General features: G+C 30.8%; 1 protein-coding gene across 1 annotated transcript; it reads left to right on the top strand.

The window, feature by feature from the left end:
• Positions 1 to 9,578: 9,578 nt before the first annotated feature.
• LOAG_00759 (hypothetical protein) lies at positions 9,579 to 17,841 on the top strand (the record flags this gene model as incomplete). Its single annotated transcript, XM_020445543.1, has 11 exons — positions 9,579 to 9,584; positions 9,702 to 9,869; positions 10,201 to 10,279; positions 11,001 to 11,167; positions 11,399 to 11,655; positions 12,869 to 13,084; positions 13,383 to 15,838; positions 15,997 to 17,234; positions 17,342 to 17,438; positions 17,661 to 17,719; positions 17,749 to 17,841. The coding sequence occupies 11 exons, from the start codon at positions 9,579 to 9,581 to the stop codon at positions 17,839 to 17,841; spliced, it is 4,836 nt and encodes a 1,611-aa protein (XP_020304010.1).
• Positions 17,842 to 19,651: the final 1,810 nt, after the last annotated feature.

The following is a 19,651-nucleotide window of genomic DNA, read 5'->3' as shown; positions in this document are numbered from 1 at the left end:
GAAATATAGAATGAATGGCTTATGTTTTCTATCCTCAAAAAAAAAAAATAAGAATGAAGTTACATTATTGAAGGATTAAACAATCGTCTATTATCGATCGCTACTTTCAGAGGATAATTAATAGCACATTAATCTTGCCCCAGAGATACATATATCCAACTAATTATCGATATGAATCGACCATGACCGTTTCCTTTCTCGCATCTCTTCCTTTTTTTTGCCCAATTATTTGGGTATCATTTATGTGGAGGGGTAGAGAGAAATGAGACTGAGCAGCAGATTACATCATCATATCGTTTATTCTTCTTTTATATTTAACTTCGTTGAAATGACAAATTTTAAAATTGCTGTTCTACCGGAGTAGGATTAGTTATACATAAATAATATGATATGTTGATGATTGCCAAACATATATTGCTATGTTCATCATGTCTCGGTTCTCCTTTTTTTAAAAAAAAAAATCCTAAAATCTTACAAGGTTCTTAAATGACCCTGAAATGACTTATATTGCCAAAGTTATCATTATCACTAATCATTTCAATTGCTTTCTCTCTTTCCCATCCAATGAACAATTTTTTCTTTTACGATTATATCTTGTCGAAATGAAAATTTACAGTATATTTCGATCTAAATTTATCATCAAACATTTCTAATATTAATGTAATACTTATTTTTCTTTTTTTCTTTCCCTTTCTCTTTTTCTCTGCAATTTTTTTAAAAAATTTCTGTGATATTAGCATGAATTATGTCTCTTCAAATCTAAATGTTTACAGATTTTTATAACAAGGCGCAAATTGTTAATGATGAAAAGACTTAGCGCATACTTTCGTGAGACAGCTGCGCACCCAAATGTTTAATTATTTTTCAAAATGTGCGTGATTAAGCAAACAATGCATGCATCAAGCATTATTCTGTAATCAATTTTTCTTCTTTTTTTTGGATTTGAAATAATGACTTTAAGATTAAAGAGAAAGAAATCCGATTTACCTTTTCTTTTTTTATAAAGCAAGGAAATACGTCTTCATGACAAAATTGAAATCGTGATAAGTTTATCATAACCTAATCAGCCACATATCAATCAAGTTGAGCGGTCATCATTCATGATGACATTAGCATATTGCATAATTTTGCTGCTAAATATAAATTAGTCCAATATTGGCAGAAGGTTGAGGTGACTGATGCGTGAAGCGATTGAAATTGCCATCTGTAATTACGGATAGTTTATATTTTCGGGACGCTATCAGTCAGCCAAGTTCAAAAACTGGTTCTTCGTTTCTGAGTTACCGGAAAAGTGTTGGAAGATTATACATTTAAATTCGAATTTTTTTCAAGATTTCATTCCATTCCTACTTTACGATTTTTGATAAAATGTATTTTCCTTTCAAAAACATGAAATAATTAAATTCATCAACTTTTATTTCGCTGTACCGTCGCAAATTGTGAAAAGTGCATTATTTGCCATGTAACAAATTGAATAAAATTTTGAAAAGTCATTTCCAATTCTTTTAATTCATATTTTAAAATGCACACGCAATTCAGTAAAATTTGTTGAGCAATGAAGACTTTTTCCTGGAAGATTTAAAAAGACAAATTATTTTTTTTCTTGAAAATAAATTCAAATTATGATTATTCCCAAAAAAAGTTTATAATGTGAAATTTTCGACGTTCGTCCATTTTTTCATCTCTTATCACTTATTCACTGCAAATATATTTCAATTACTACCTAATATTTTGAGATGAAAACATTCTACGTGCGATAAAATTCTTTCAAAAATTTTCTTTGGAACTTATATTCCGTTAATGATTTTTTGATGTAATTTGACCTCCACATCATAGTACGATGGAAAAATAACGAGCATTACAATGATGTCTATTGCTTTACCTCCACAAGTTCGTTAAAATTTTGTTCCTTAGAAAGTTGTATTGGGCTATGGGAAAGACTGTGTGTTCAATTCGATTAAGTAGATTGAGAAAAAAAAATTAAGAACTGAAATCACTGCTGATTAGAAAATTTAAGTAGTCTCTATATGACCAGAAGTAGAGCTTTAGACCACAAAAATCAAAGAGTCAAAATATGTAAGTTAGTGAACAAATTGAAAAAACAAATTTGCTATTTAGTATTTTGTACTTTCATTAATAAGCCGAATAATTCTAATGAAGCAAATAATATGTTGGTAAATTCCAATAGTCCCTTTTTTTCCAATTTTTTTTGGCAAGCCTTTCAATTAATTAACTTTTGGCAAATATTCATGAATATTTAAATTATTGAAATAAAAATTTTCTATATGTGAATTAAATCGTATTGATTACTGCTTCTAAAACAGAACGAAATTGTCCTCTTTAAAAAAAAAGAAAAAAACTTATTATTTTGCTTGAATAACTTATTCATTTGTTTGCATTCCATTTCGTTTACAGGTTCAATAATTTATTTTATCGTTCATATCAGATGACGCTTACTCTGCAAACTATTTAGAAAGACACATGCAAAAAAAAGAGAAAATATATATTCAGAGACGAATCTACCTTAGCACTTTTACTTTCTTTTTTTTAATTCTCTTAAACCTAATAAAATAATATTTCTTTCTGAAGGGTCAGATGTCATATAGTAATTTCAAGAAGAAAAAAATTTACATAATTTAAATCAAAAACTGACACAATTTTGACAATATAAATTGCATCGCTTACTTATAAGTAAACAAAAATTTTTAAGAAGTCTATAAGCAAACAAAAACTCTCTTAATTTTTAACCATCAATTTATTTAAGTAACTTTTTGCTAATTTATTTCTAACATAATTACGTGGTTTTTTAGATTTTTTGAATTTTAGATTTTTTAGATTTTCTAAATAATTTTTGAATTTTTGATTATTTAAAATGGAATCCATAAAATAAATCTCATCGGATCTTTCGGGAAAAGCACTTGAAGAACTCGAATAATCACGTCAAAATAGTTGTAGATTAAGGTTTAGAAATCCCGAAATCTTCATTTATCCCTTCCGGAAGCGATAAAAATACTTGCCTTAACAGAATAACATATTCAGTGAGTCTCTTAAGCAGAACGCTTGCTATTCATTTGGATAAAGTATTTTAAGGCTTTGAATCGATGGGAGCCTATTTTTAGGCTAAAATTCGATAAGATAAATATAAGTTATATCCTCAGTATGGGTTACATGAATGAATGCCATGTCCCATTTCTTTTCCTTCTCTATGCTTGGCACTCTACAAGTGAATATTTTGTTTTGAATTTTTTTTTCTATTTTAATTTTTTCTTCTTAATTTCAAATTCGTACACACAGTATGTACATTTTGTGATTCAACTGCTTACTTACAATTAATATTTCAAATTTATTTTATTTTAAACACGATGGGAACGACGAACTGATATGTTCAGTCTTACTTCAAGCTGTACACATCCTAAAATGAATCACATCAATATTCTCTTCTATCTATCATAAATCTTACGATAGCTTTGACTTAATATGCAAATGATTTCTTACGGAAAATGATTTTTTTTTTAGTTCATGTTAAAATTTTCCATTTTACGATTTACAATATGCAAAATGAATTCATTAAATTGCCCGTACATTTATACTAATATATCAGTTTACTTGTACATCAAAATAGGTTGAAAGTAAAGCTAACTGCATTCGAAGTATCGTTTTTTTTTCTTTTTTGGGAAAAAATACAACTAAAATGACGAAAGAAATAAAAATAAGAAAAATTACTGCTAACTGGACCTAATTAACTGGATATTTGAGGTATAAATTGCAAATTATAAACCGTAAAATAAAAAATTCTAAACTGCAAAGTGGAAAATAGCAATATATGAAATGAAAATTTTCTTTTTTTGGTTCTGTTACTTTCCAGATGAGACTTACAGTATCGAAAGTATCACATTTTGACATTTTCAACGATATTGCTGAGTCCCACAAAATAATATAATCGAAAGTTACTGAAGTACGTCAATTGAATTATTTTATCTCTTTACTTTTCTATCCTTATCACATACTTGTCAACAATCTTGTCAACGATCATACACAGTTTTCCCCGTATTCCACTTACGAAGACGTAATTTCAATCTTGCTGATAGCATTTCTGAACACTAACATTATCATCCCAATGCAGATTACTGTTGCACACGACAGCAATAATTTCTTTGGAACAATTTAAAAAAGTATCCGTTTCAAATATTTTTCGCAATATTTATGTCGCCCATGCGATTATAAATGGGTCACTATATTTCTTTCTTCAATGGACATTTTCTTATTTTATTTTCATCTGCGGCTACTTTCGCACTTTTATGTCATCATTAGTGGCCAGTACAATAAACAGCTTTTGTTAAAGTGATTTCAGTTATCGGTCAGCTAATCATTTGATTGATGGATAGATAAGCATTTCTCCAAATGATGATACATATTGATATTTTAGCACTCGGAATTTCATTTCCTGAAATTTTTGCCATAATTTAATAGATAACCAGTAGTGAATTTATCAGACAATTTGGAAAATCGCTTAACCCTGATATCTTCTTGACCAAGCAAAATTGGAGTCTGTTGCATAGCAAAGTGAAACTATTAAACCGTCTATTAAAGCCTTATATCTAAAGATCTGGTTATATTTTGAAAATTCACCTTTTGATAAAACTTGTTCCAGTTTTCTCAACTTTTTGAATATTTTTATCAGAAAAATCATAAATTTTATTAGTTATTAGAATAGATTTAATAAAGATGACAGCAGTTGTCACCGTACAATCTGTTACAACAAAAAAATATTTTCCTTTTCAACTGCAACTGTTCTTTCTAGCGGTAATCTAAAATTTAAGTTTTAAATTTCGGGAACTATGACTCATTTAAGAAATGACGTCAACTGCAAACCTGTCATTCATCCTTAACATCGCATTTTTCGTATTTCTTTTACATTGTTGTTAAGAGTTCATTGCATTTGACTAGTTATCACTTTAGTCTTAAGCTTGTCTTTTGAGAGGAATTTTCAGGAACTCTAAAATGTTTAGTTAAGGTTGTTATACTTGATTAATTGAGCTCAGATTTGAAAATATTGAGATTTTGGCACTAAATTCCTGCTGATTAGATATATCATTTATGCCATTATTGCTCGTTTCTTTCATTTCTATTCAATTTTTTAATTTTTGCTTTCTGAACTTCTTTAATCTAATTTTTAACATAAGCTAAAGATCAACCGCCCATATAAATGCATGCGCATTCATCAGCATTGATCTTGTCAAATGTCAATTTTCTCAAGCAATTTATTCCATCAACTTTTATACATACTATTTTCTGGATGAACAAAAAGGAGATTAAAATTTTGTAAAATGCTAGAAAACTAGGTCAATTTAAATAAATTTAACTAAAATCGGTCGTGAATTCTGACTAAATTTCAATTATAATAAAATATAAAATAATGAAGCGCCACAGGAATGCTTTAACACTGCTAATATTTGCTAATTTTAACATTGCAAGAATATATTATTTTTGAAATATCAAATTTCATTCAGTAATGTTTGCCACATATTTCATTTTTACTTTCTGAGCGCTTTGATGCTTTTACTTGCTAATTTCGACAATTTTTCCTTTCAACATTTCAACATAAACTTTGAACTTTTTTATTTTGAAACGAATTTTCAATGTTTCAGTTAAAGATACCATTTGGCTTAAATGGCTTTCCAATATTTTCAAATTTATCACTTTATTGCTTTAAATTTCCGATTTTGATGGAAGCAAATAAAAAATTAGAAATGAAAGGAAAATCAGAATGTCGATGAGATAAAAATCAAAGTGACATAATTCATCATTGCAAACAATTTTCCTATTTGTTTTTCAACGAAGGAAATAAAAGACAGAAAAATTGAAAATAAGCCTGAAAAGAGGAAGTGTTTTTTCATATATTAGTAATTCTTCGATGCAGTCTCATTTGCATACCTTTCAATAAGAAACAGACAAAATGTCGGCTTAAACAAACAATATCCAACTGAATTGAATTTATAATAGGCGGAAAAATACTTAGAAATTAGCTAATTTATTGATTTTTTAAATCGTTTCATTTACTCATATATTGTTCTATTGTTAAGAATATTACTAAGCATTCTGTTTGATCCTTAGTATTTATAGCCAATAATTTGTTCTAATTATTTCTAAGTAATTGTGGGAAATAGAAAGTAAGAAAGAGAGAGAAAGGGAAACTAAGATGGAAGAAATTGAAGTTCAATTTTATCGATTTCGAAAATTCATTTTTCAATTTAATGAAGAAGGATGAAAATTTGAATGTCATTTTCAGAATTTGCTGAAGGCCAGACAGTTGTTTAAACAATGAGTTTTTATAATTTAATTGATGATAATTCCCTTTTCATTTTCATTTTACTTTATTTTTCCTTGGTAATTTTATTTTCTCAAATGCAACAATTTGCAAAATATATTACGAAATTTGGAAAGATGAAATAGGGAAGGGAAAGGACATGGGGTGCAGAGAAGGACGACATTTTACTGTCACATTATACTGTGTCAGGACGTGACAGTATATCCGCGTCTGTGTATATGTGTGCATGTATGTGTATGTTTGTGCATGTGTGTGTGTGTGTGTGTGTGTGTGTGTGCGTGTGTGTGTGTGCGGATGTATATTTGTATTTGATTTTGATGGATGAATAACAAATGATTCAGTGTAATTATCATAATTTGCCCAAAGAACCAATTTTTTTTATAAGCTATCATAGATTAAGTTATTCAATTCAAATATTATTATTTCTACGGCATCTAATTACGTATAAGAAGAATGTGTTTGCCATTTTAATTTACTTTTCATCTAAATTTATTTTCGAAAAATAAGGAAGAAAATTCGTCAAAAAGAAATATCACTGTATGCTGGAAAACGAAAATAATGATATAAGATTATGATTCCGGCGAACATCGATGGACGTTTTTTCACGATCGTTTCCTTTTTCTCTTCTTTCTATCGAGACATTAATTAATTTGATTCTCTGAGTATTTTTTCATAATTTCTGAAAAGTCCTTTAAAGTTTTGAAACTGCGAAATCACCTAAATTAGGATGATCATGATTATGAATTGTGATTATGATAAGTAAGTCATTGTTGTTTGTCTTATTATTGAAGTAAAAGCTATACTTCTGTATCAAAAGATATCTTAATCCGAAATAGCGCAATATAAATTCCATCTTTCAAACGTATTTCAAATGCACCGTGATCAGTAAGTGTATCTTTTGTTAACATATCATGATGATTAAATTTAATCGTTACTGTTTAATTTCAGGATCCATATTACTTTATCGGACCAGCTAGTTAATTACAATTTGGAATCATTTAGTATTTTCGGTATTATCGGTTTAAAAAAATGAGAAATTCAACCAGAAATTAACATTACATACCTTGAACAATTGATAATATGCTCATCATATTTACATACAACATGATCGGGAAATTTTTTGCTAAAATTTATTGTTTACTTTCTATGTTATGAAAACATTTTCGCATTCCAGACAATAGCGCAGTATCATTGAAAAATATAGTTTCCTAAAGTAAACATTAATTTAGACCAGAGAGAAGAACAAATCAATTTGATCCATCAACTGATTGATTAATTGATCAAGAGAAATTGGAAAAAACGAAAAAGAACTGCTTACTTGTTCCGGTGATTACTATCAATAGTGATAAAGATCAATATATATATATATTCATTACTGATTTATGACTTCCACTATTACAATGAATGACGATTTGTTGGATAACTATAACCCATTATACGATGTACATTTGCGCCAATACTTCGCCATGCCTCATATGCAACGTCATTTAAGGAATATCGGCTTGGTAAGATTTTTTTTCTTTTAATTGGATTGATTTTTGAATAATAAATTTATTGCACTATATTCTATTGTTTAAACGAAACTCATAATTAAATTTAATATATTTGAAATCAAATTTGTTTGTTTGTGAAGAGGAACTTGCGATGCGAGAAAAAAGAAAAAAATTTTATAATTAATTCCTTTTTTTGGTGAAATTTGTGTGATATACAGCCTTTTCACCTTTTCACTTAATACTTGCCAGTACTTTCACTTTCTCTTTTCAAAGTTTGAAACAATATAACGCGATGATTCAAAACTGAATCATCAGTAGATTCGGTGAAATTAATTAATTGGTTGGACTGCTGGAAGCCAGAAACATTTCTGGGAACTGATATTAATTGTTGTTCCTTTACGCCAGAAAATGATGCTATATATTTAGTTTGATTTTAAATGCGATTTCTCGGCTAAATAACAGGCTAGACGAAATATCACTCCAAATGTCTAATTAAGTTGGAAAGTATGAAAGCGACGCTAATTAACTAACACTAATATCCGCTGTTAATTGTCAGCAATGATGTCATTAATAATAAATGTGGCAACTAAAATTTTTTCCCTCTTTTCTCTCTCAATATTTCACAGTAATAAAATGTACAATGATAATAGCAAATTGTCATTCCAACATTTCCATCATTTTCTTTATTCCAATTTTTATGAGAAATAGTCATTAAAATCACAGTTCATTTATCGTAATCTGGCACAAATAGATTTTTTTTTATTTGGAAAAATAAAGATGAAAAGAGAATTATAAAAATGGATAGAGAGCAAAAAGACGAAGAATTTTCACTAAAATTACCGCATTTTTATTGTCTGATTCGATAATTGCTTGTACAATTTTAGGAGGGATTTATATTTTTGTTTACTTTGAAAAAAATCTTTTAACTTTTGAGTTCTTTCTCCTTACGGTTGAATAATTATTGACAATTATTGAGCTATTTCACAAATCTCAAAAATATTCCAATGATTTCTGTCTTTATAAAATAAGATAGACAAACATGTTTGGATTTCAAATTTCTAGCTGGCAGAACAAAGTTGAATTTAGCGACTGAAATATGAAATAGATAAAAAAAATTATCACATCAGAAAAACCGACAAATTAATTAAGACTACTAACGAGATTTGCTGACATTAACAGTTTGTTTAAAGACATTAAATACAATTAGGCATGAGTTTTTGTTTTTTTTCGTTAAATACAATTAGATATGAGTTTGCCTGAAAAACTTATTTCTACGAATACTTATTGCCAGATTTTCCGTATGTAAACAATGTCATGGAATAATTGTCACTTTTGTTTAGAACTGGGCTCGAAGCAGTGACCAAAAATATTTATTATTAAAAAAATTCAATTAATTATGAAATCTATCGAAATTAAACACATGTGAAATAGCAAAAAGGTCGAATTTTAAATTCAAATACAGATTTAATAACAGTGTTAATTAAAAATGACGAATCGAAAATGAAAAAATATCAAAAAACAAAGGAAAAAGTCAAAATCTTTTGTGATAATATATAAATTTAGCGGCGCCTTTTCCCATTATTCTTAAGGCTTTAACAGAAAACTGTGAAAATTGCACATAATTTTAAAATTGGCGGAAAATTTCAGAATGAATTATCTTTTTTCATTGATCGAATTTTGACTCCAAAATTTATTGTTGAATTTACAGAATCTCTTTCTTGCTCTCGGAAAAGATAGAGTGAAGAAAAATAAACGGAATGATCGTATATTGTGCTAAAAGCTTATATAGGAATTATTGATTGGATGAAATAGAGTGGATTGAATTGAATTTAATGACTGGGTTGAATTAATTGCTTGATCGATTCATTTATTCATTTTAGCTCGATGATGTTAGGCTTGGCGAAAATGTGAATGACAGAGAAAGTAAACAGCATCATACGATGATCGACAAAATGCTACGAAATCGTGAGGCTGAATTGCAGAAATATGCCGATTTGCAGCGCAAATTGCATGCTGCGGAAAAAATCGAAATCTGCCGTAGGATAAGAGTTCGTTTTTTTTCCCTTTTCACGTTTCCATTTTGCAAATTCAAGCTTGTCAAAAATTCAGATTTCTAAAAAAAATTTATCTGAAATTTGAACGAATTCCTGATTTTATTGAGCTCTTTCAGCCGAAAATTCTCATTAAAAGCAATCTTAACTTTGCTTTTTTTTCAAATGAATTTTCTTAGTGTCCAAATCTATTTGATATAAAAACTTCGAAAATATAGGCATATATTACCGGTATGAATTATTTGGAGTAAATTTGAATTTGTCAGCAAATTTAATGGGTACTGAAAATTGATTTTAAATATCCAAATACTATTAATTAATATTTTAGAGTGGTACAGCAATTCCAAATGACTGTCATCGAGCAAAGCCTTCTCGTAGTCTCAGTCGAGGTGGACGATCACTATATTGTATTCCAATTAATTACAATTGACCAAACAAAAATACTCCCCTAACAAATTTGAAAAAAAAATTTAAAAACATTTTTTGGTGGATGAAGGGAAGGATAGTAATTTAAGTATTCTCTGCTTTACTTAATCCCAGCCTTAGTTTATCATCCGAAGGTACTTTTCTATAATTACTTCATTCTTCTGCTAATTCACTTTATCCATATTCTGGCTCACATTGTTGAATTCGGTAGGATGAAGGATAAAAAAATGAGTGTTTAAATGATGAATCAATTTCACAATTATATCATATTTCATTTGTTTGCATTAATGTTACCTAAACAAATACTAAAGCAAATGTTAGTATTTATTTGCCTAACGACTCGTTTATTTGATTATCTGACTATTTACTAATTTACTTACTTGATTAGAAACGATAATCAATGGTGAATAATGCATTGATTGGTTAATTAATTAGTCAGTTACTGAGTAATTGAGAATTATCAAATACTATAAAAGTAAGTATTTTTGTCTGCGAACAAAAAAACACTTGCAAGAAATGGTCGCCACGGTTATCATCTTTTCTTCTTTTTCATCTTTGATAACTAAAATTTGGAAGTTGGAAATTAAATTTCGAAAATCTGAATCTTCTGTTTATCAGATCTAACTAACAGTTGCAACCAGTTTATGGTACATTTCATGTAACGTACTCAGTAAAATTTTTTCTAATTATATTCATTAATAGGGCGTTATATAAGAAGATTTCGAAGGCGGCGATCTTCCGCCAGCACTGATGACAAGGATCTGGTGCAAAGAATTGAAGCGGAAAACGATGAACCAATGTATGAGAATCCATCATTAGTTTATAATAGACTGTCGACGAATATACTTAAATATCGATACTTACATAAGGTTAAAGTTCAAATTTTTGATTTCAAAGTATATGAAAGAAGATAAAGTTTTAAAATGTATGAAAGGTGATAGATGAGAAGGGAACTAGGATTATCAGTGGGATTTAAAATTATAACGATTTATAATTGGCTAGTACCAATTATTGAAGAACTTTGAAATTAATCTTAAACTAAAAAGCCAAATTTTTCCATAAAATTCGTATAAAATTATTGTCATTTTTTCTTTTTGAAGTTGGATGACGAAACATTAGCCGTTTATATGGAGCAATTGCGTCGTCAATTAAACCGTTTGGAACGCTTCCGTCAAGTTTCATTTGGACCATTTTCAGTAGCACGTCATCAAAATGATCCGCAAATGTCGTGGTTCTTCAGGCGCAGGTCACTACCCAGTTTGACCGATACTACGCCTACCACTACCATTACCAATACCACTACTACCATTACTTCTTCTGCTACACAAAGCAATATTTATGAACAGCCGACCTTGAGGTACTCAAACCAACCACAAAGACTGAAATTACGAATTTTGATCCATCGCCGATCGATTAATATTCTATTCCTTTTCAGATACATTCTAGAAAATGCAAAGTATATCTCGTTCATTTCATCAAATATTGAAATAAGAATCCATCCTCTTATAGTAGCATAACTTTTCGTAATTTGGATTTTCAAAATGAATGATACTTTATATGTGTTGAAATCAATTACATTCTGAATTCCCTAATCTATAAGAAATAATTTATAGACATTTCTTGATTCTAAGTAATCCAGTTTTTCTTTGTCATTCTGAATAAATTATTTATTGGAGTCGATCGATTTCAATAAGTAAACAGAATGAAAGATCTCGATAGTACATGTTTGCACCACTTACTGGATTAAAATTAGCATTGAGTCATTCTGATCATATCAGTTATTATATGCAAGTATAACTAGGTCTAACTTAGAATAAAGGTCATGGCCATTTGCATATCTTAAAAAGGAAATGAAAAGAAATGAAATTGTAGAGCACGAATTATCAACTTCAATTTCAGTTTGTGCAGCAAACGTAAACAAGTAATAATAATGTTTGCTTTCAAATATTCTTATAAAACTTTTTTGAAAAAAAGGCAAAAGGTTATATCAATTAGGCTTAGAATGCATAAAGAAAGGATGAAATATTTAAACTTCTCATTCTTCCCTATTTTATTTGCCATTTTTTACAATTTTTTCTTTAAATTAAGTTTTGCCTTAAAATTTATAAGCACAGCATTCTATTTCAAAATAAAAAAGCTATTTCAAGTATGTCATCATATTATAAATAAAGAGATACAAAATATAAGGCATCCTCACCTTCCATACCTGCTAAATTTTGATACAAATGATAATCCTCAGTTGACACTTTATTTTAATATCAAATTAGGATTGCTGAAACTGAAATTGTCAATATTCTATTACGATTTCCATTTTCAAGGAAATGACCACAGGATGGATGTCAAAATTAGCATTACAATCTCGTCGATTTTTAAGATTTCCTATTAAAATTAGATAACTTTTTCTTCACTTTTTATCGAAAAAAATGTTAAGACTAAAAAGAATTCCATAATGTATGCAAATAAATCACTGGAAATGAAATATGGAAAACCGAAAGATGCCGGAATTATTGGAAAACTGCATTTGTTGTACATCTTTTATGTTTTTCGTTTTGTCATTGAATTTGTTGCAGGAGCACCCAATCGTTGAATCAACATCGTAGCCGTTCCAGTAAACCACAATCATCACGAAGTGGTGTATCCGATAACTCTTACGATAACTATTCGCAGTCCAAACGACAATATAATACCGAGAATAATGCCCGCTTACCTCCTGTTTCTCGAAAAGTAAAAAGCGGCCAAGCAGCAATCAACGACAACAACGTTATCAAAACACCACGTGGAAGAAAGTAGTTACATTAAATCACTCATTTTCGTGACTTTATACTGATAAAACCCTTGACTGATCAAAGACTGTTGAGCAACTTGATTGATTTCAGGAATTTAATTATTCGACAAATCTGAAAATTTTAATTAATTGAGACAAATTAAAAAAGAGCGGAAAGAGATAAGCGAATCGATCTCTATAAACTTTTATTTTGAAATTTCCTCAGATGAAACTAAGTCCTGCAAAGTCGTGTCAGTCTTGCTGAAATGTACAGTTTTAACGCTTTCCATTTACAAAATTAAGAAAAGAAAAATTTTCAGATCAACACCAATAGAAGCGAAAAAGGTTGCTCAAAAAACAACAAGAACAACACCGACGGGACATAGAACTGGTCAGAAAATAAAGCCGAGAATCAGTCCAGAATTAACTGATTTGCAGGCGACAATTTCTGCTACTCCTAAATTAGTCGTTAAGCCGCAAATGGAATCAGTTAAGCCCGGGAATGAAAGATCTCCACTAAATTTCGATGATGAACGAAAAATGTATTCGGACGTTACTTCACCGGAAAATATAGATTTGAGAACCGGAAGAGAAGCAATGTTTGAGAAGTCGGTTTTGCCACTAGATCATTCAATAATGCCGGTAGATGACGAAAAGAGATCTCAATCGAATGTATCAAAGCAAATGGTTGAGGAACCAAAAATCGACCAATCGAAAACTAAAAATGAAAGAAATTCGGATTTGCCATTTGATTTATCACCAGAAACGTCGAAGAAGACGGAATTAGAAATGATTGATACAGTGGTCGTTTCCGAAATTCCTCCTGTTTCCAAATGGACAGCATCTGAAGCAGCAGAAAATCTTGTGAGCTGTGAAACATCTTTTGATTCTTTGCAGAATGAAACTGACTCGCAGGAAATGATATTATCCGAAGAGATCGATGAGGACCAAAGTTTAGCTGGAAATGGGATGGAGACGGAAAATAAGCCTGAAAGATTGCTTACAAGTGAAAGTTCAACTGATGAAAGGGAAACTGTACAAATCGATAATCAACAAGATCGACTCCATCAATTAAAAGAAACTTTCAGAAGATTATCAACAGAAGAGTTGAAGCTCGTAGAAGAGAAAATGGCTGGAGAATTTGAAAAAACTGATGAAATTATTTCGTCACCGACAGCAGTGTTAGTAGCAGAAGATAAACTATCAGAAATAAGTAATGCTGATATATCCGTTAAAGAACCTGAGATAACGCCTACAGGCGACAATACTTTTCTGTATACTGAAACGGAAAACCGAAAAGTATCGAACGCAATTGAATGCGATGTAAATGAATTTGTCGCAATTAACGGAAAAATTTTGGAAGTATCGCCACAAGGAAAACTGGAAGGACAAGATTCCGTTGTGATATCCGAAATCTATTCAGTAGATCCAAAGGAGGGAATTCCTGCTACAGAAAAGAACCTGGCAGAAGTAGTGGAAAACCGTACTACAGTGGGCAAAAGTTTGCTGTCTTCTGCAGTATCTCCGGGAAAACTTATTTCGGTTGAAGAGCCAGAAGGAGGGGTATGTCATACAGAAATTGAGTATTCAGGAGGACAAGAATTTTCTAATCATCAAGTCGGGCTAATGAAGATTAAATCTGAGGTAAATCAAGACCCAGGAGAACATGATATTGAGAGATTGTCCAAATTTCCGAAACCAATTCTGGTTTCGGAAACATCTGTGACAAAGGATGACTCATTAGAATTGCCGAGGTTGGAAATTTCTTTTGAACAATTACAAGATTCCATGGGAAATGAGCAAAAGATATCGGGTGATGAACATTTGAGTGAAAAAACTGAAATTACAAGTAGTGCAACAGGAATGGAAGAATTGGAATCTGCGAAAGATGCTTTCCAGCTGGGAAAATTTCCTGATTGTTTCGTCGATAAGCAGCTAAAATACCAGGAAAAAAACGTTCCAGAGGAAAACAAGGTAACTGATGGAAGCCTCGCAATAAAAATTCAACAACCGGATGCTAAAAACTCAATAGACGGTCTGGAATCCAATGACAAATGTCATACTGACGAAAAACCAGAATCATTTGCTTCAGTGTTTGATGTCTCCGTGAATGATACGTCTTCAGTTGAAAATTCCGATTCTAAAATCAATGAGGAAATTTTCCAAAATATGGAATTGCAATGGAAAATGAAAGAAGTATCGGAAGGAATAGAGGTTTCAGAGGCAGAAGCAAGAGCCGAAATAGAAATTACAAACAACACAAACGAAAAAGTCAACGATGTCTTGCAAACGGAATCAGAAGAGCCAGAATCATCTGGAGACGTTTCTGTCACTCATATATATGTGAAACGCTCAGAGCATAATGATACACTGGTTGATGAAAGTAAAACCAAAACAGTCTTGGGAACCAAGCCAGCCACTCCTGAAATAATTGCAGCAGGAAAAGAAAGACTCCCTGAAATAATATTATTGAATCCTGAAAATCTGGTAATTGAGGGTCTGACGGATAATTCGGAGCCTGTGATCTCTGGCACACAGGAATCCCAACCGTTCATTTTAGCTTCACTTGAAACAATGAAGCAAGAATCGGATGGTCAAGCAAATGCTCTCACTTCCAGCACTTTGAATACAATAACTTCAGGTGCTGATCATTTCTCCGGGAAAGAATATCGATCGAAGGAGAAAGAAAGCAGTGATAAACTTAATTCAACAAAAGTAGAATCTGAAATATCTGAAAGCACCGAAGATTCACTGCTATCAAATGTTCTGAGATCAGGTATAACTTCAGTAGAAATAGACGCTGAAGCCACTTTCGAAGAAAAATCTCCTGATCCGATACGAGCCATTCCAGAATATATTACAGATGATGAACTGGAAAGAAAAAAGAAGTTGAGAGAAATGAAATATTACTGGAGATGGATTGTACCACTCCAGAACAGTTACCGTCGGAAGCATTCGCACGTGAAAGCTCGGAAGCAGTAATTGTTGCAGGAAAGTCTAAATGCTGCGAAGAAATCCCGAAAATCGTGGTTTGTAATGATGAGACAACAGAGCCTGATACAGAGACAATCGATCACTTCCAGATGGAAGCTATTGCTGAAACATTGGACCAACAAGAACAGCTGTTGGAAAAAACTAAAGAAATAGAGGAATCCGAAATATCCAAGGGTGAAGAAGTGATGACTTCGATGGGAAATGATGCTCCGGAAGAGGTGAGTGACGGGACGCATTCGATTAGAAGACAGCTGAATGAATTTTTGGAACAATATATGCATGATATGATACAAAATGTTGCGCAACTAGCTGGTGAAAGAATTGAAACAAGTAAAACATCGGAGAAAGAAACCGAAGAAGTGGCTATTCAGAAAACAAGTGAAAGTCAACGTATAGTATCTGTTCCGGAATGTATCTCTGAATTTCCATCTCAGTTCTCAGAGATCAATTCTCCGAAATCAGATTCTGATGAAGATTTGCAAAAACGCGTTGAAAATCTTCTCTCTCACGACAACATTCTTTCATCCATGCATCCAGCCAAAGCGAATAATTCTGATGAGAGAACGGAAACATCGGAATCACGGAGTACTGCCAGAGAGGTGATCACTATCTCACATCCTTATCATACTGATACTACAGGGAAATTTGAAGGAGGACAAGACAATTGTGTGTTAAGTGAACACAGATCAAATGTTGAACATGATATCCCACCACAACAAATAGGAAATAATGTTGGTGAAGAATTAACTGATGACACTGATCATTTTACACAGGCAGAAGGATGTGCGCAAGAAATGGAACTTGAGAAATGTAAATTAGAATCAGAAATTCCTCAAACCACTGCTGGATCATCCACTAACAGTATGTTGTCAAAATATTATTATATTATCAACGGTTTAACCGCAGATGGTCAACTAATTTTGAGTTCCGTAAATGATTCAATGCTATCATCTGAGGATAAATTCATCAGTTATTTTGCACCGAACAAAGATGCTTGTGTGAGTGTTAATGAGAAAATCCCTTTGATTACTGATACAAACGGAAATCCGGAAATTAAAGTTTGCGGTATGCAAAAAGTCTCATCGGAAGTGTTCAATGAATCAAAGAATATTTGCGCAGCTGATGTGAATGCAAATATTTCACAAGAAACAATCCATGTGAAACCAATAAAAGATGAGGTATGTGTTGATGGAAATTCAATTTGGTTACAATTGATCAAGAATTTACAAAGTCTTTAATCCTTTTTAAATTTTCAAATTAAAATAATTAATTGCTTATTTTGTAGCAAGAGATGGAAGAACATAACACTCTAACTAGTAAACATCTATTGCTGGAACAAAGTAATGCAAAAACAGAAAAACATGAAGTTATCAATGCTAACAGTAAGTGAATAGACAAATATCAATTATCAGTAATGGTTAGAGAACACTGTTTTTATCATTCGTTTCCTTATTATTCAGAAAAAAATATTAGGTTTACTAGCCAGATGCAAAAAAAATAATGCGTTAGATCTAGCTTCTGGCCTATGTCTTGAAATTACAGCTTGACAGATTTACATGAGTAAAGAATATAATTGAGATAATTTGTTTTTTTTCTTTTTATAGATGAAATAATATCTGCTCTTAGCCAATGTCAAGAGCAACGGATGATGGATTTCAATAATGTTTCAATTTTTCTTTCTTTTTTTTTCAGGAGAACACTTTATCAGCTAAACGAGAGAAACCACAAAAGATGAATGGATGGGATGGGAAATTGAACGACGAGAACGAAAATAGCAATTCCTGAAAAGAATTGCGGTTTTCTTTCTCTTCACTTTTGTTCAAAAGTTAAAAAAATTTTTAAACACAAGTAACGACCGTTTCACAGACTTTTTCCAAACAATCTTTGTTTTATTTTTTTACAATGAACATTTGAAATTCATTTTATTTTGCCCTTTTTCTTTTTGTCATTTGCAGTATATTTATTCAAGCGAAAATGGGTTGCATTATGCATGCATTCTGCAGATAGTGCCGTGCAATGTTGTTCGCATGTATGCATGCATTATGAAGTTAAAACAGATTGTAACTTTACAGAATAAGGGATTAAAAAAATGAAGAAAAGATAAATTTCTATTCTATCCGTTGTACTATTCAAATTCTCAGCTAAATAGCTGTATGAATGCTTTGCAAAACGAACAGCATCGAATTTTCCGTAAATGTAACGTAAGCTTTTCCGATTTTTGAATTAATGAATGATTCAAAAATTTACTGTTATCAAAATAGAGATTTTATTAAATTCAAATTAGTTATTCAATTGTTTTTCTGAAATTCAGTCTTTTGACAAAAAGGTGATAAGTTCAACTTGCTGTAGGTGATGTCAATCATGAAGTATACCCCAGCATAAAATGAATGACAGCGGTCAAGTAAACTTATTAAATAAAAGTGATATGATTCCAAATTACTAGTATGCATTCTGTAGGATCAACAAGATCTAAAATGTTAAAAATCTGATAGTCAAAATGTTGAAACATTTTGTCTATCAGATTTTTTCGCCTAAAATGTTGAGGTTATTCATATCCGGCAATTGAAATCATGAGAATGAAATTCATGAAATCCAAATATTTTTGTTATTTTTAAGGAATGAAATTGTCCCAAACAGTTTTCTACTTTAAATTACTTCTGATAGAAGTTAAAAGTGTTGCTTATATGAATAATATCATGATTACTAATCAATAAACAATGATTCAGGAATATCTTAAAAATATTGTTCAATTTTTTCTGGCATTTTCTTTTAATAAAATTATTTATTCGGTTAAAAAAGAAAGGATTATTTGTTCTAAAAGCAAAGAATTTTTTTGGAACTTCTCTCTATTCACTGATTAATTATTAACATTGTCGCTATTTTAATGTAAAAAATATTTGAGGATTTCCAAAATATCTTTCTTTTTTGATTGCTATTAGTTTTTTATTTTTATTTTTTGTTCATATGTTGTGATATTAGACCACCATCTAAATTATATTATTTGTTTTCAAATATTTGTCTTTTTAGGCATTATGTTTTCCAGTATAAAATAATAATTATTGTTGTGGTTTGTTTTTCTCTCTTTCTTTTTCGTTAGCTAAAATAAAAAATAAATTTCTCTTATCATTCCACCTACCGACAACAGTACTAATGTTGCTTTACCTTTATCATAGAAAAGATAATTAAGCATATATGTCTTAACTGAATCTAATCGAGTTATGACATGATACTGTACTTGGCTACAGGGTATTATTCATTTGTGTCTAGCTATCAAATTGGTTCTTCCATCGAAATTCCAGTCATTTCATGCATATAGTAAAAAAAAACTATTTTCCATAGAATATTTATATCATTTTAACCATTCCGGTAAGAATCCCGAATAAATTGAAAAAGTTATTGATAGGAAAAGTAGTTTCGGACGACGTCATGTCGTGCGAGGTTACAAGCAAGATATTATTTGCAGATATATTTATGAAATAAGAATTCGTTTTTAATTCATTGGCGTCATTTGAATGAATAAAAATTTGCTTATCTTTCCTTGTAATTAGGTCGGTACCGGGAGAGAGAGAAGATACGGGAAAGCGGGAAAAGGAAA

The sequence above is a fragment of the Loa loa genome, assembly GCF_000183805.2.
Source record: "Loa loa unplaced genomic scaffold supercont3.99, whole genome shotgun sequence".
NCBI classification, from domain to species: domain Eukaryota; kingdom Metazoa; phylum Nematoda; class Chromadorea; order Rhabditida; family Onchocercidae; genus Loa; species Loa loa.
This window is presented reverse-complemented; position numbering and strand designations above follow the sequence as displayed.